This window comes from Panulirus ornatus, chromosome 16, assembly GCF_036320965.1.
Source record: "Panulirus ornatus isolate Po-2019 chromosome 16, ASM3632096v1, whole genome shotgun sequence".
In the NCBI taxonomy this organism is placed as follows: Eukaryota; Metazoa; Arthropoda; class Malacostraca; order Decapoda; family Palinuridae; genus Panulirus; species Panulirus ornatus.
This window is the reverse complement of record NC_092239.1, coordinates 42,778,826-42,793,473: the sequence shown is the minus strand read 5'-3', so window position 1 is coordinate 42,793,473 and position 14,648 is coordinate 42,778,826. Positions and strand designations below refer to the sequence as shown.

General features: G+C 41.7%; 2 protein-coding genes across 8 annotated transcripts in view; one reads left to right on the top strand and one right to left on the bottom strand.

The window, feature by feature from the left end:
• LOC139754269 (uncharacterized) overlaps positions 1 to 14,648 on the bottom strand; it is a 125,386-nt gene that overhangs the window by 3,235 nt on the left and 107,503 nt on the right. The window contains exons 4-5 of one of the 2 annotated variants that reach the window (XM_071671641.1): positions 8,654 to 8,752; positions 27 to 184 (exon numbers count right to left, since the gene is read on the bottom strand). In XM_071671641.1, coding sequence (XP_071527742.1) covers positions 163 to 184; positions 8,654 to 8,752 — 121 coding nt within the window. In that variant the 3' untranslated portion in view covers positions 27 to 162. Of the gene's footprint in view, positions 1 to 26; positions 185 to 8,653; positions 8,753 to 14,648 lie in introns of those variants that run through there. The other variant, XM_071671640.1, reaches the window with a different exon arrangement.
• The window catches only part of LOC139754268 (nicotinamide riboside kinase 2), an 88,365-nt gene that overhangs the window by 73,309 nt on the left and 408 nt on the right, over positions 1 to 14,648 (top strand). For 4 of the 6 annotated variants that reach the window (XR_011713875.1, XR_011713874.1, XR_011713873.1 and 1 more), the window contains one exon: positions 8,606 to 8,742. The exons of the other annotated variants lie outside the window; for them this stretch is intronic. The gene's annotated coding sequence lies outside the window, so the exon portion shown is untranslated. Of the gene's footprint in view, positions 1 to 8,605; positions 8,743 to 14,648 lie in introns of those variants that run through there. 6 annotated transcript variants of the gene reach the window in all.

The following is a 14,648-nucleotide window of genomic DNA, read 5'->3' as shown; positions in this document are numbered from 1 at the left end:
AGCTGGGAGTATGAGAGATTGATTAGGTCAGTTGTAGTTGGGAGTGTGGAAAGAAACAGAGAATGGATAGAGTACAAAAAGTAAAATCAGCTGGGAATGCAAGAGATTACTGACATGGGTAGGTAAGCTGGTAACGATGGTTAGTTAAAATCCTGTTTGATGTCATTTTTGAAGACTGCTGGATCTGTGGATGATGCCAATGATTTTTTTTATTAGAACTATGAATGAGAATATCCAGAAGAGAAATCAGAGAACATGAATTCCATCACAAACATACAGATAACAGTGAAGACATATGAAGCTCATGGAGAAAGGTTCTTTAAAAGAATTATATCAATGCACTTTGCATCACAATACAGATATACTGCAAATCATACATTTAAATGCACCATATTGATCATATCAAACACCTGCAGTATGATGCAGTCATAATTTTCCTTATATTTTATATTTATTTATTTTATTTATTATACTTTGTCACTGTCTCCTGCGTTAGCAAGGTAGCGAAGGAAACAGACGAAAGAATGGCCCAACCCACCCACATACACGTCCACACACGCACATATACATACCTATACTGTATTTCTCTCTTGTGTCTCCTCTGATGATGTGATTAATACACGAAAGTGCACTTGGGAACTTATCGTGTTTCATTTTCCCCTTGGACTCTTAGGAATATACTTGATCACATGCAAAATTATGATCCTTTCCAACATTTATTATTTATTTTATTTTGCTTTGTCGCTGTCTCCCGCGTTTGCGAGGTAGCGCAAGGAAACAGACGAAAGAAATGGCACAAACCACCCCATACACAATGTACACACATGCAAATATACATACCTATACATCTCAATGTACACATATATATACACACACAGACACATACATATATACCCATGCACACAAATCACACTGCCTGCCCCTATTCATTCCCATCGCCACCTTGCCACACATGGAATAGCATCCCCCTCCCCCCTCATGTGTGCGAGGTAGCACTAGGAAAAGACAACAAAGGCCCCATTCATTCACACTCAGTCTCCAGCTGTCATGCAATAATGCCCGAAACCACAGCTCCCTTTCCACATCCAGGCCCCACACAACTTTCCATGGTTTACCCCAGACGCTTCACATGCCCTGATTCAATCCACTGACAGCACGTCAACCCCGGTATACCACATCGATCCAATTCACTCTATTCCTTGCCCGCCTTTCACCCTCCTGCATGTTCAGGCCCTGATCACTCAAAATCTTTTTCACTCCATCTTTCCACCTCCAATTTGGTCTCCCTCTTCTCCTCGTTCCCTCCACCTCCGACACATATATCCTCTTGGTCAATCTTTCCTCACTCATTCTCTCCATGTGCCCAAACCATTTCAAAACACCCTCTTCTGCTCTCTCAACCACACTCTTTTTATTTCCATACATCTCTCTTACCCTTACATTACTTACTCGATCAAACCACCTCACACCACACATTGTCCTCAAACATCTCATTTCCAGCACATCCACCCTCCTGCGCACAACTCTATCCATAGCCCACGCCTCGCAACCATACAACATTGTTGGAACCACTATTCCTTCAAACATAGCCATTTTTGCTTTCCGAGATAATGTTCTCGACTTCCACACGTTCTTCAAGGCTCCCAGGGTTTTCGCCCCCTCCCCACCCTATGATTCACTTCCGCTTCCATGGTTCCATCCGCTGCCAGATCCACTCCCAGATATCTAAAACACTTTACTTCCTCCAGTTTTTCTCCATTCAAACTTACCTCCCAATTGACTTGTCCCTCAACCCTACTGTACCTAATAACCTTGCTCTTATTCACATTTACTCTTAACTTTCTTCTTTCACACACTTTACCAAACTCAGTCACCAGCTCTGCAGTTTCTCACATGAATCAGCCACCAGCGCTGTATCATCAGCGAACAACAACTGACTAACTTCCCAAGCTCTCTCATCCACAACAGACTTCATACTTGCCCCTCTTTCCAAAACTCTTGCATTCACCTCCCTAACAACCCCATCCATAAACAAATTAAACAACCATGGAGACATCACACACCCCTGCCGCAAACCTACATTCACTGAGAACCAATCACTTTCCTCTCTTCCTACACGTACACATGCCTTACATCCTCGATAAAAACTTTTCACTGCTTCTAACAACTTGCTTCCCACACCATATATTCTTAATACCTTCCACAGAGCATCTCTATCAACTCTATCATATGCCTTCTCCAGATCCATAAATGCTACATACATCCTTTCCAATATATATACATATACAGATATACACGTGTACATAATTCATACTTGCTGCCTTTATTCATTCCCATTGCCACCCCGCCACACTGAAATGACATCCCCTCCCCCCGCACGCGCACGAGGTAATGCTAAGAAAAGACAACAAAGGCCACATTCGTTCACACTCAATCTCTAGCTGTCATGTATAATGCACCAAAACCACAGCTCCCTTTCCACATCCAGGCCCCACAAACTTTCCATGGTTTACCCCAGACGCTTCACATGCCCTGGTTCAATCCATTGACAGCACGTCCAACCCAGTATACCACATCGTTCCAATTCACTCTATTCCTTGCACGCCTTTCACCTTCCTGCATATTCAGGCCCCGATCGCTCAAAATTTTTTCACTCCATCCTTCCACCTCCAATTTGGTCTCCCACTTCTCGTTCCCTCCACTGCTGACACATATATCCTCTTTGTCAATCTTTCCTCACTCATTCTCTCCATGTAACCAAACCATTTCAATACACCCTCTTCTGCTCTTTCAACCTAACTCTTTTTATTACCACACATCTCTTACTTGATCAAACCACCTCACACCACATATTGTCCTCAAACATCTCATTTCCAAAACATCCACCCTCCTCCACACAACCCTATCTATAGCAATGCCTCGCAACCACATAACATTGTTGGAACCACTGTTCCTTCAAACATACCCATTTTTGTTTTCTGAGATAATGTTCTCGCCTTCCACGCATTCTTCAATGCTCCAGGAGCCTTCGCCCCCTCCCCCACCCTGTGACTCACTTCCGCTTCCATGGTTCCATCAGCTGCTAAATCCAATCCCAGATATCTAAAACACTTCACATCCTCCAGTTTTTCTCCATTCAAACTTACCTCCCAATTGACTTGTCCTTCAACTCTACTGTACCTTATAGCCTTGCTCTTACTTACATTTACTCTCAGCTTTCTTCTTTCACACACTTTACCAAACTCAGTCACCAGCTTCTGCAGTTTCTCACCTGAATCAGCCACCAGCACAGTATCATCAGCGAACAACAACTGACTCACTTCCCAAGCCCTCTCATCCACAACAGACTGCATACTTGCCCTCTCTCCAAAACTCTTGCATTCATCTCCCTAACAACCCCACCCATAAACAAATTAAACAACCATCGAGACATCACGCACCCCTGCCGCAAACCAACATTTACTGAGAACCAATCACTTTCCTCTCTTCTGACTCGTACACATGCCTTAAATCCTCGATAAAAACTTTTCAATGCTTCTAGCAACTTGCCTCCCACACCATATACTCTTAATACCTTCCACAGAGCATCTCTATCAACTTTGTCATATGCCTTCTCCAGATACATAAACACTACATACAAATCCATTTGTTTTTCTAAGCATTTCTCACATACATTCTTCAGAGCAAACACCTGATAGACACATCCTCTACCACTTCTGAAACCACACTGCTCTTCCCCAATCTGATGCTCTGTACATGCCTTCACCCCACTCAATTAATACCGTCCCATATAATTTCCCAGGAATACTCAACAAACTTATACCTCTGTAATTTGAACACTCACCTTTATCCCCTTTGCCTTTGTACAATGGCACTAAGCATGCAATCTGCCAATTCTCAAGCACTTAACCATGAGCCATACAAATATTGAATATCCTCAACAATACAGTCACCCACTTTCTTAATAAATTTCACTGCGATACCATCCAAACCCGCCGCCTTTCATTTTCCGCAAAGCTTTCACTATCTCTTATCTGTCTACCAAACCATTGTCCCTGACCCTCTCACTTCACACATCAACTCGACCAAAACATCCTTTTCTCAGCCACTTTATCATCTAACACATTCAACAAACCCTCAAAATACTAACTCCATCTCCTCACATCACCACTATTTCTTATTACCTCCCCATTAGCCCCTTCACCAATGTTCCCATTTGTTCTCTTGTCTTATGCACTTTATTTACCTCCTTCCAAAATAATCCTTTTACTCCATAAAATTTAAGGATGCTCTCTTGCCCCAACTCTCATTTGCCCTATTTTTCACCTCTTGCACCTTTCTCTTGACCTCCTGCCTCTTTCTTTTATACATCTCCCAGCCATTTGCACTATTTCCCTGCAAAAATTGTCCAAATGCCTCTCTCTTCTTTCACTAATAATATTATTTCTTCATCCCACCACTCACTACCCTTTCTAATCTGCCCACCTCTCATGCTTCTCATTCCAAAAGCATCTTTTGCGCAAGCCATCACTGCTTCCCTAAATACTTCCCATTCCTTCCCCCACCCCCCTTACGTCCTTTGCTCTCACCTTTTTCCATTCTGCACTCCATCTCTCCTGGTACTTCCTCACACAAGTTTCCTTCCCAAGCTCACTTACTCTCATCACTTTCTTCACCCCAACATTTTCTCTTCTCTTCTGAAAACCTCTACAAATCTTCACCTCCACAAGATAATGATCAGACATCCCTCCAGTTGCACCTCTCAGCACATTAACATCCAAAAGTCTCTCTTTCACGTGCCTATCGATTAACACGTAATTCAATAACGCTCGCTGGCCATCTCTCCTACTTACATATGTACACTTATGTATATCCCTCTTTTTAAACCAGGTATTCCCAATCACCAGTCCTTTTTCAGCACACAAATCTACAAGCTCTTCACCACTTCCATTTACAACACTGAACACCCCATGTACACCAATATTCCCTTAACTGCCATGTTACTCACCTTTGAATTCACATCACCCATCATTATAACCCGGTCTCGTGCATCAAAACTGCTAACACACTCACTCAGTTGCTCCCAAAGCACTTGCCTCTCATAATCTTTCTTTTCATGCCTACGTGCATAGGCACCAATAATCGCCCATCTCTCTCCATCCACTTTCAGTTTTACCCATATCAATCTAGAGTTTACTTTCTTACGCTCTATCACATACTCCCACAACAACTGTTTCAATAGTAGTGCTACTCCTTCCTTTGCTCTTGTCTTCTCACCAACCTCTGACTTTACTCCCAAAACATTCCCAAACCACTCTTCCCCTTTACCCTTGAGCTTTGTTTCACTCAAGAGCCAAAACATCCAGGTTCCTTTCCTCAAACACACTACCTATCTCCTTTTTTCTCATCTTGGTTACATCCACACACATTTAGACACCCCAATCTGAGCCTTTGAGGAGGATGAGCACTCTCCGCATGACTCCTCCTTCTGTTTCCCCTTTTAGATAGTTAAAATACAAGGAGGGGAGGGTTTCTAGCCCCTGCTCCCATCCCCTTTAGTCACCTTCTACGACACACAGGGGAATGCATGGGAAGTATTCTTTCTCCCCTATCCCCAGGGATTTTTTTTTTTTTTTTTTTTTTTTTTTTTTTTTGCCGCTGTCTCCCGCGTTTGCGAGGTAGCGCAAGGAAACAGACGAAAGAAATGGCCCAACCCACCCCCATACACATGCCTTGATTTAATCCACTGACAGCACGTCAACCCTGGTATACCACATCGCTCCAATTCACTCTATTCTTTGCCCTCCTTTCACCCTCCTGCATGTTCAGGCCCCGATCACACAAAATCTTTTTCACTCCATCTTTCCACCTCCAATTTGGTCTCCCTCTTCTCCTCGTTCCCTCCACCTCCGACACATATATCCTCTTGGTCAATCTTTCCTCACTCATTCTCTCCATGTGACCAAACCATTTCAAAACACCCTCTTCTGCTCTCTCAACCACGCTCTTTTTATTTTCCACACATCTCTCTTACCCTTACGTTACTTACTCGATCAAACCACCTCACACCACAAATTGTCCTCAAACATCTCATTTCCAGCACATCCATCCTCCTGCGCACAACTCTATCCATAGTCCACGCCTCGCAACCATACAACATTGTTGGAACCACTATTCCTTCAAACATACCCATTTTTGCTTTCCGAGATAATGTTCTCGACTTCCACACATTCTTCAAGGCTCCCAGAATTTTCACCCCCTCCCCCACCCTATGATCCACTTCCGCTTCCATGGTTCCATCCGCTGCCAGATCCACTCCCAGATATCTAAAACACTTCACTTCCTCCAGTTTTTCTCCATTCAAACTCACCTCCCAATTGAATTGACCCTCAACCCTACTGTACCTAATAACCTTGCTCTTATTCACATTTACTCTTAACTTTCTTCTTTCACACACTTTACCAAACTCAGTCACCAGCTTCTGCAGTTTCTCACATGAATCAGCCACCAGCGCTGTATCATCAGCGAACAACAACTGACTCACTTCCCAAGCTCTCTCATCCCTAACAGACTTCATACTTGCCCCTCTTTCCAAAACTCTTGCATTCACCTCCCTAACAACCCCATCCATAAACAAATTAAACAACCATGGAGACATCACACACCCCTGCCGCAAACCTACATTCACTGAGAACCAATCACTTTCCTCTCTTCCTACACGTACACATGCCTTACATCCTCGATAAAAACTTTTCACTGCTTCTAACAACTTGCCTCCCACACCATATATTCTTAATACCTTCCACAGAGCATCTCTATCAACTCTATCATATGCCTTCTCCAGATCCATAAATGCTACATACAAATCCATTTGCTTTTCTAAGTATTTCTCACATACATTCTTCAAAGCAAACACCTGATCCACACATCCTCTACCACTTCTGAAACCACACTGCTCTTCCCCAATCTGATGCTCTGTACATGCCTTCACCCTCTCAATCAATACCCTCCCATATAATTTGCCAGGAATACTCAACAAACTTATACCTCTGTAATTTGAGCACTCACTCTTATCCCCTTTGCCTTTGTACAATGGCACTATGCACGCATTCCGCCAATCCTCAGGCACCTCACCATGAGTCATACATACATTAAATAATCTTACCAACCAGTCAACAATACAGTCACCCCCTTTTTTAATAAATTCCACTGCAATACCATCCAAACCTGTTGCCTTGCCGGCTTTCATCTTCCGCAAAGCTTTTACTACCTCTTCTCTGTTTACCAACTCATTTTCCCTAACCCTCGCACTTTGCACACCACCTCGACCAAAACACCCTATATCTGCCACTCTATCATCAAACACATTCAACAAACCTTCAAAATACTCACTCCATCTCCTTCTCACATCACTACTTGTTATCACCTCCCCACTTGCGCCCTTCACTGAAGTTCCCATTTGCTCCCTTGTCTTACGCACTTTATTTACCTCCTTCCAGAACATCTTTTTATTCTCCCTAAAATTTAATGATACTCTCTCACCCCAACTCTCATTTGCCCTTTTTTTCACCTCTTGCACCTTTCTCTTGACCTCCTGTCTCTTTCTTTTATACGTCTCCCACTCAATTTCATTTTTTCCCTGCAAAAATCGTCCAAATGCCTCTCTCTTCTCTTTCACTAATACTCTTACTTCTTCATCCCACCACTCACTACCCTTTCTAATCAACCCACCTACCACTCTTCTCATGCCACAAGCATCTTTTGCGCAATCCATCACTGATTCCCTAAATACATCCCATTCCTCCCCCACTCCCCTTACTTCCATTGTTCTCACCTTTTTCCATTCTGTACTCAGTCTCTCCTGGTACTTCCCCAGGGATAATTTTCCTTATATCAAACTAAAACTTTTGGCCTTGTATATTATCATACGAAAGAAAAAAAAATGGTATTAATGATTATGTACTAAAGTTTGTATAACCTATGCCATTAAAATAAGTTATTGGTACAATGATGATTAATCTTAGGGGTGCTTTAAACCAGTGTTGCATCATACTGAACTTCTATGAGCAGTAACTTCATATGTATGCTGAAGATTGGAATCAAAAGAGTACCAGTAGCTCACAGAAAAGCATTATTTTTGTAAATTCAGTAGCAAGCCACCTGCATAATATCTGCCCAAGAGCAACTCTGAAGGTTAATTGAATTGTAAGACAAAGCTACCAGAAATTATTCAGTTATCTGAACAGGTGTGTATCTTGTATGACAAACTTCTGCATAAAGAATAGCTGTCTCGTAAAGGTCTCCAGATGGTAGCTTTAAAACTGAATCAAAACTTTTGTAATTAAGTGCACAAGTGCAAGACTTTCTCATTCTCACTTTATCCATCTATTACCATGTTCCTACATGCCTTGTAAAAAAAAAAGGGGGAGGGGGAGAAGACTTGCATGAAGAAGGCTAAAGCATTTCAGTAACAGTTAAATTTAATGACAAGCTCTTCTTGAGAACAGTACTCATGGATGCTGAGGGAGAAAGTAGGATATTCATATTACATGAAACATCAGAATACTTAGATACTGTAAGATAATATTTTCGTCAATGCTTACAGATAATGAAGGATGAAAAAGAGAGCTCAACAATAAGTCCAAATACTCACTTATACTCTCGGCGACAGTGTAGCAAGAGGTGCTGGGGCAGAAGACCCAGCTGGTGCCTTCCCTGCCAGGGATATGACTGTAGCAGAACCATCCCATGGCTGTTGAAAATAAACTTATAACAGTTATTCATTATAACAAAGTATATATTATCTGTCTATATACATGGTGTAGTACAAGTGCAAGAGTTCATTCATACACACCGTCAACTTATGATTAAGGTGCTAAATTTTTTTTTTTTTTTTTTTTTTTTTTTTTTTGATACTTTGTCGCTGTCTCCCGCGTTTGCGAGGTAGCGCAAGGAAACAGACGAAAGAAATGGCCCAACCCCCCCCCCATACACATGTACATACACACGTCCACACACGCAAATATACATACCTACACAGCTTTCCATGGTTTACCCCAGACGCTTCACATGCCTTGATTCAATCCACTGACAGCACGTCAACCCCTGTATACCACATCGCTCCAATTCACTCTATTCCTTGCCCTCCTTTCACCCTCCTGCATGTTCAGGCCCCGATCACACAAAATCTTTTTCACTCCATCTTTCCACCTCCAATTTGGTCTCCCTCTTCTCCTCGTTCCCTCCACCTCCGACACATATATCCTCTTGGTCAATCTTTCCTCACTCATTCTCTCCATGTGCCCAAACCATTTCAAAACACCCTCTTCTGCTCTCTCAACCACGCTCTTTTTATTTCCACACATCTCTCTTACCCTTACGTTACTTACTCGATCAAACCACCTCACACCACACATTTTCCTCAAACATCTCATTTCCAGCACATCCATCCTCCTGCGCACATCTCTATCCATAGCCCACGCCTCGCAACCATACAACATTGTTGGTACCACTATTCCTTCAAACATACCCATTTTTGCTTTCCGAGATAATGTTCTCGACTTCCACACATTTTTCAAGGCTCCCAAAATTTTCGCCCCCTCCCCCACCCTATGATCCACTTCCGCTTCCATGGTTCCATCCGCTGACAGATCCACTCCCAGATATCTAAAACACTTCACTTCCTCCAGTTTTTCTCCATTCAAACTCACCTCCCAATTGACTTGACCCTCACCCCTACTGTACCTAATAACCTTGCTCTTATTCACATTTACTCTTAACTTTCTTCTTCCACACACTTTACCAAACTCAGTCACCAGCTTCTGCAGTTTCTCACATGAATCAGCCACCAGCGCTGTATCATCAGCGAACAACAACTGACTCACTTCCCAAGCTCTCTCATCCCCAACAGACTTCATACTTGCCCCTCTTTCCAAAACTCTTGCATTTACCTCCCTAACAACCCCATCCATAAACAAATTAAACAACCATGGAGACATCACACACCCCTGCCGCAAACCTACATTCACTGAGAACCAATCACTTTCCTCTCTTCCTACACGTACACATGCCTTACATCCTCGATAAAAACTTTTCACTGCTTCTAACAACTTGCCTCCCACACCATATATTCTTAATACCTTCCACAGAGCATCTCTATCAACTCTATCATATGCCTTCTCCAGATCCATAAATGCTACATACAAATCCATTTGCTTTTCTAAGTATTTCTCACATACATTCTTCAAAGCAAACACCTGATCCACACATCCTCTACCACTTCTGAAACCGCACTGCTCTTCCCCAATCTGATGCTCTGTACATGCCTTCACCCTCTCAATCAATACCCTCCCATATAATTTACCAGGAATACTCAACAAACTTATACCTCTGTAATTTGAGCACTCACTCTTATCCCCTTTGCCTTTGTACAATGGCACTATGCACGCATTCCGCCAATCCTCAGGCACCTCACCATGAGTCATACATACATTAAATAACCTTACCAACCAGTCAACAATACAGTCACCCCCTTTTTTAATAAATTCCACTGCAATACCATCCAAACCTGCTGCCTTGCCGGCTTTCATCTTCCGCAAAGCTTTTACTACCTCTTCTCTGTTTACCAAATCATTTTCCCTAACCCTCTCACTTTGCACACCACCTCGACCAAAACACCCTATATCTGCCACTCTGTCATCAGACACATTCAACAAACCTTCAAAATACTCATTCCATCTCCTTCTCACATCACCGCTACTTGTTATCACCTCCCCATTTACGCCCTTCACTGAAGTTCCCATTTGCTCCCTTGTCTTACGCACCCTATTTACCTCCTTCCAGAACATCTTTTTATTCTCCCTAAAATTTACTGATAGTCTCTCACCCCAACTCTCATTTGCCCTTTTTTTCACCTCTTGCACCTTTCTCTTGACCTCCTGTCTCTTTCTTTTATACTTCTCCCACTCAATTGCATTTTTTCCCTGCAAAAATCGTCCAAATGCCTCTCTCTTCTCTTTCACTAATACTCTTACTTCTTCATCCCACCACTCACTACCCTTTCTAAACAGCCCACCTCCCACTCTTCTCATGCCACAAGCATCTTTTGCGCAATCCATCACTGATTCCCTAAATACATCCCATTCCTCCCCCACTCCCCTTACTTCCATTGTTCTCACCTTTTTCCATTCTGTACACAGTCTCTCCTGGTACTTCCCCACACAGGTCTCCTTCCCAAGCTCACTTACTCTCACCACCTTCTTCACCCCAACATTCACTCCTCTTTTCTGAAAACCCATACTAATCTTCACCTTAGCCTCCACAAGATAATGATCAGACATCCCTCCAGTTGCACCTCTCAGCACATTAACATCCAAAAGTCTCTCTTTCGCACGCCTGTCAATTAACACGTAATCCAATAACGCTCTCTGGCCATCTCTCCTACTTACATAAGTATACTTATGTATATCTCGCTTTTTAAACCAGGTATTCCCAATCATCAGTCCTTTTTCAGCACATAAATCTACAAGCTCTTCACCATTTCCATTTACAACACTGAACACCCCATGCATACCAATTATTCCCTCAACTGCCACATTACTCACCTTTGCATTCAAATCACCCATCACTATAACCCGGTCTCGTGCATCAAAACCGCTAACACACTCATTCAGCTGCTCCCAAAACACTTGCCTCTCATGATCTTTCTTCTCATGCCCAGGTGCATATGCACCAATAATCACCCACCTCTCTCCATCAACTTTCAATTTTACCCATATTAATCGAGAATTTACTTTCTTACATTCTATCACATGCTCCCACAACTCCTGTTTCAGGAGTATTGCTACTCCTTCCCTTGCTCTTGTCCTCTCACTAACCCCTGACTTCACTCCCCAGACATTTCCAAACCACTCTTCCCCTTTACCCTTGAGCTTCGTTTCGCTCAGAGCCAAAACATCCAGGTTCCTTTCCTCAAACATACTACCTATCTCTCCTTTTTTCACATCTTGGTTACATCCACACACATTTAGGCACCCCACTCTGAGCCTTCGAGGAGGATGATCACTCCCCGCGTGACTCCTTCTTCTGTTTCCCATTTTAGAAAGTTAATACAAGGAGGGGAGGATTTCCGGCCCCCCGCTCCCGTCCCCTCTAGTCGCTTTCTACGACACGCGAGGAATACGTGGGAAGTATTCTTTCACATGTGGGTATATATACAATACATAGTGAGTACTACACACTGCACTGATATTAGCAAATGGATATGCAAAAAATAAGATACTGACTGGGGAAATAATGGAATCCCACGGAAGAGAAGAGAATGAATGAGGAGAAAGTAAGAAAATATCGAAGAAAATCCAAATTCTATTTGAATACACGAACAAAGCAAAGAATATAAAATCGAAGACTGGACCATTTACAAAATGTACATTTTTTTTTACAATACCCTATGTAAATATGCAATATCTAAAATAAATGCAGAACAGTTACCTATGTTGACATCTCATATGAGAATGAAGGCTATCTAAGTTTGACTTTCTTGTAACCCCAAGCTAGTTTTCAGGAGGAAATTCTACCCTATTCAAGTCTGAATTATAGGGTGTTGAGTTTGTATTATTTCACACAGGCTGCTAAGTTTGACCTATTTCACATGAAAGTTCATTCTTAGGCTCAAACAGCAAACAAAATCTCCACAAATGGTAAACACAAACTTAACTAAATACAACAATAAATTACAATTTTTATACTAAGATGATTGTTATGTTAGACTATTATTTCCATTCACATCTACAGTCTTTACGCTGCACTATACTGCACAAGTAGGAGAAAAAGCAGACGTTAAGGAACAAATTCAGGAAAACAAATCTGATATTGTTGGAGCAGTTAAGATGAAACAAACCAGACATAAGATCAATCCTAATATGTCTGAAGGATAACAAAGAGAATACAAAGGAGATGGGGAACTGGTCTTCTTAACAAGTGACAACATTGTTTCACATAATAGTGATGGATGGCTAATTCAAACAGTTTATAATGGAGTGGTAACTGTAGGAAAGATATGCATAGCACTGCTGATAGTTGATAAACCTCCAGAGAATATTATTGAAACAGAGTAATAATGAAGGAATAACAGAAATGGTGCTGAAAGCTGTGAGGCAATCCTTAGAACTGGTATAATTTCAACAATGGTGGATTTCAGACAATCTTTAGAATTGGTATAATTTCAGCAATGGGGGATTTCAATCATAAAGAAACAGACCAAGAGAATTTAGATTCTCATGGAGTCAGGGAGTCACAGAGACAAGTCCCTAAGTGTATAGAAGCAATTTTCTTGAATCAGCTTGTCACTATGCACAATAGAATCTGAGGGGCTGTTATACAAGTATGTTATACAAGACTTATCTTTACACACACTAGCATAAAAACAAAATGGGTCAATTTAGTTCTTGAGTTTGTCTTCGTGGTTAACAAAGGCGAAGAAAATTCAGAGAAGACTGCATTTAAAGAGAAGATATAACTGGAGATATTACAGTTAGAAGATTTTCTGAGAACATAAATGAGTTCCAAAGCCACTGTTATGGAAGGTTCTGTGGAAACTACCATGAAGGAGTTTGTCTTTGTGGTTAACAAAGGCAAAGAAAATTCAGAGAAGACATTGCATTTAAAGAGAAGATATAATTAGAGATCTTTTTCTTTTCTTTCAAACTATTCGCCATTTCCCGCGTTAGCGAGGTAGAGTTGAGAACAAAGGACTGGGCCTTTGAGGGAATATCCTCACCTGGCCCCCTTCTCTGTTCCTTCTTTTAGAAAACTTAAAAAAATGAGAGGGGAGGATTTCCAGCCCCCTGCTCCCATAATTAGAGATATTACAGTTAAAAGATTTTCTGAGAACATAAATGAGTTCTAAAGCCACCATTTGAAAGGTATACAAGAGCAAGGAATAAGTGCAGCAAGAGAAGCAGAGAATTAATAGTAGAGGATATTGAGGACAATGCTGGGGGTTAATCCAAAACTATTCCATAAATCCATCAGGAGTAAGCTCTCAGTTAGAGTATAGCTCATCACACAAAGCGATTCATAGGGAAGTGTTGTTGAAAAGGATGTAAAGTTACATAAGTTAAATAATTAGCTCAAAAATGTTCTCAGTGAAAGAAACTACAGCTGCAACAAGAAACTGGAATAAAGAAGAGGCTTGAATAGTACTGATGTAGCTAGAAAAGATATATGCAGACTATTATTGAAATATTATATGATTAACAACCCTCAGCACTTGTTTACTAGGGCTCCTTTAACTTAAGGGTGCACTTCAATCAGGAGCAGGGAAATGGACTCCTTTGGAGAAAAGTTACTTTTTGTCCACTGATTATGTTATCTTCATTCCAGAGTAACTGCATGCAGGTGGTCTGATAATGCCAGTTTTCGCTACATTTCTTTAAACAAATAGCAGTTCCCATGAACTGTCCTACATCCGGTGGTTTATGATTTAACCACTCTCTCGCCTATGATACATACCCTAAACTATTTTTATTACCTAGCACTTCCACTCTGAGCCATTTCCTTGCTTAGAAGTTCATGCTCATAATCACCAATTCTTGTCCTGAATATGGTCGTGTGGTCATGTTTCTTTCATCTTCCCTAACATCATTTTA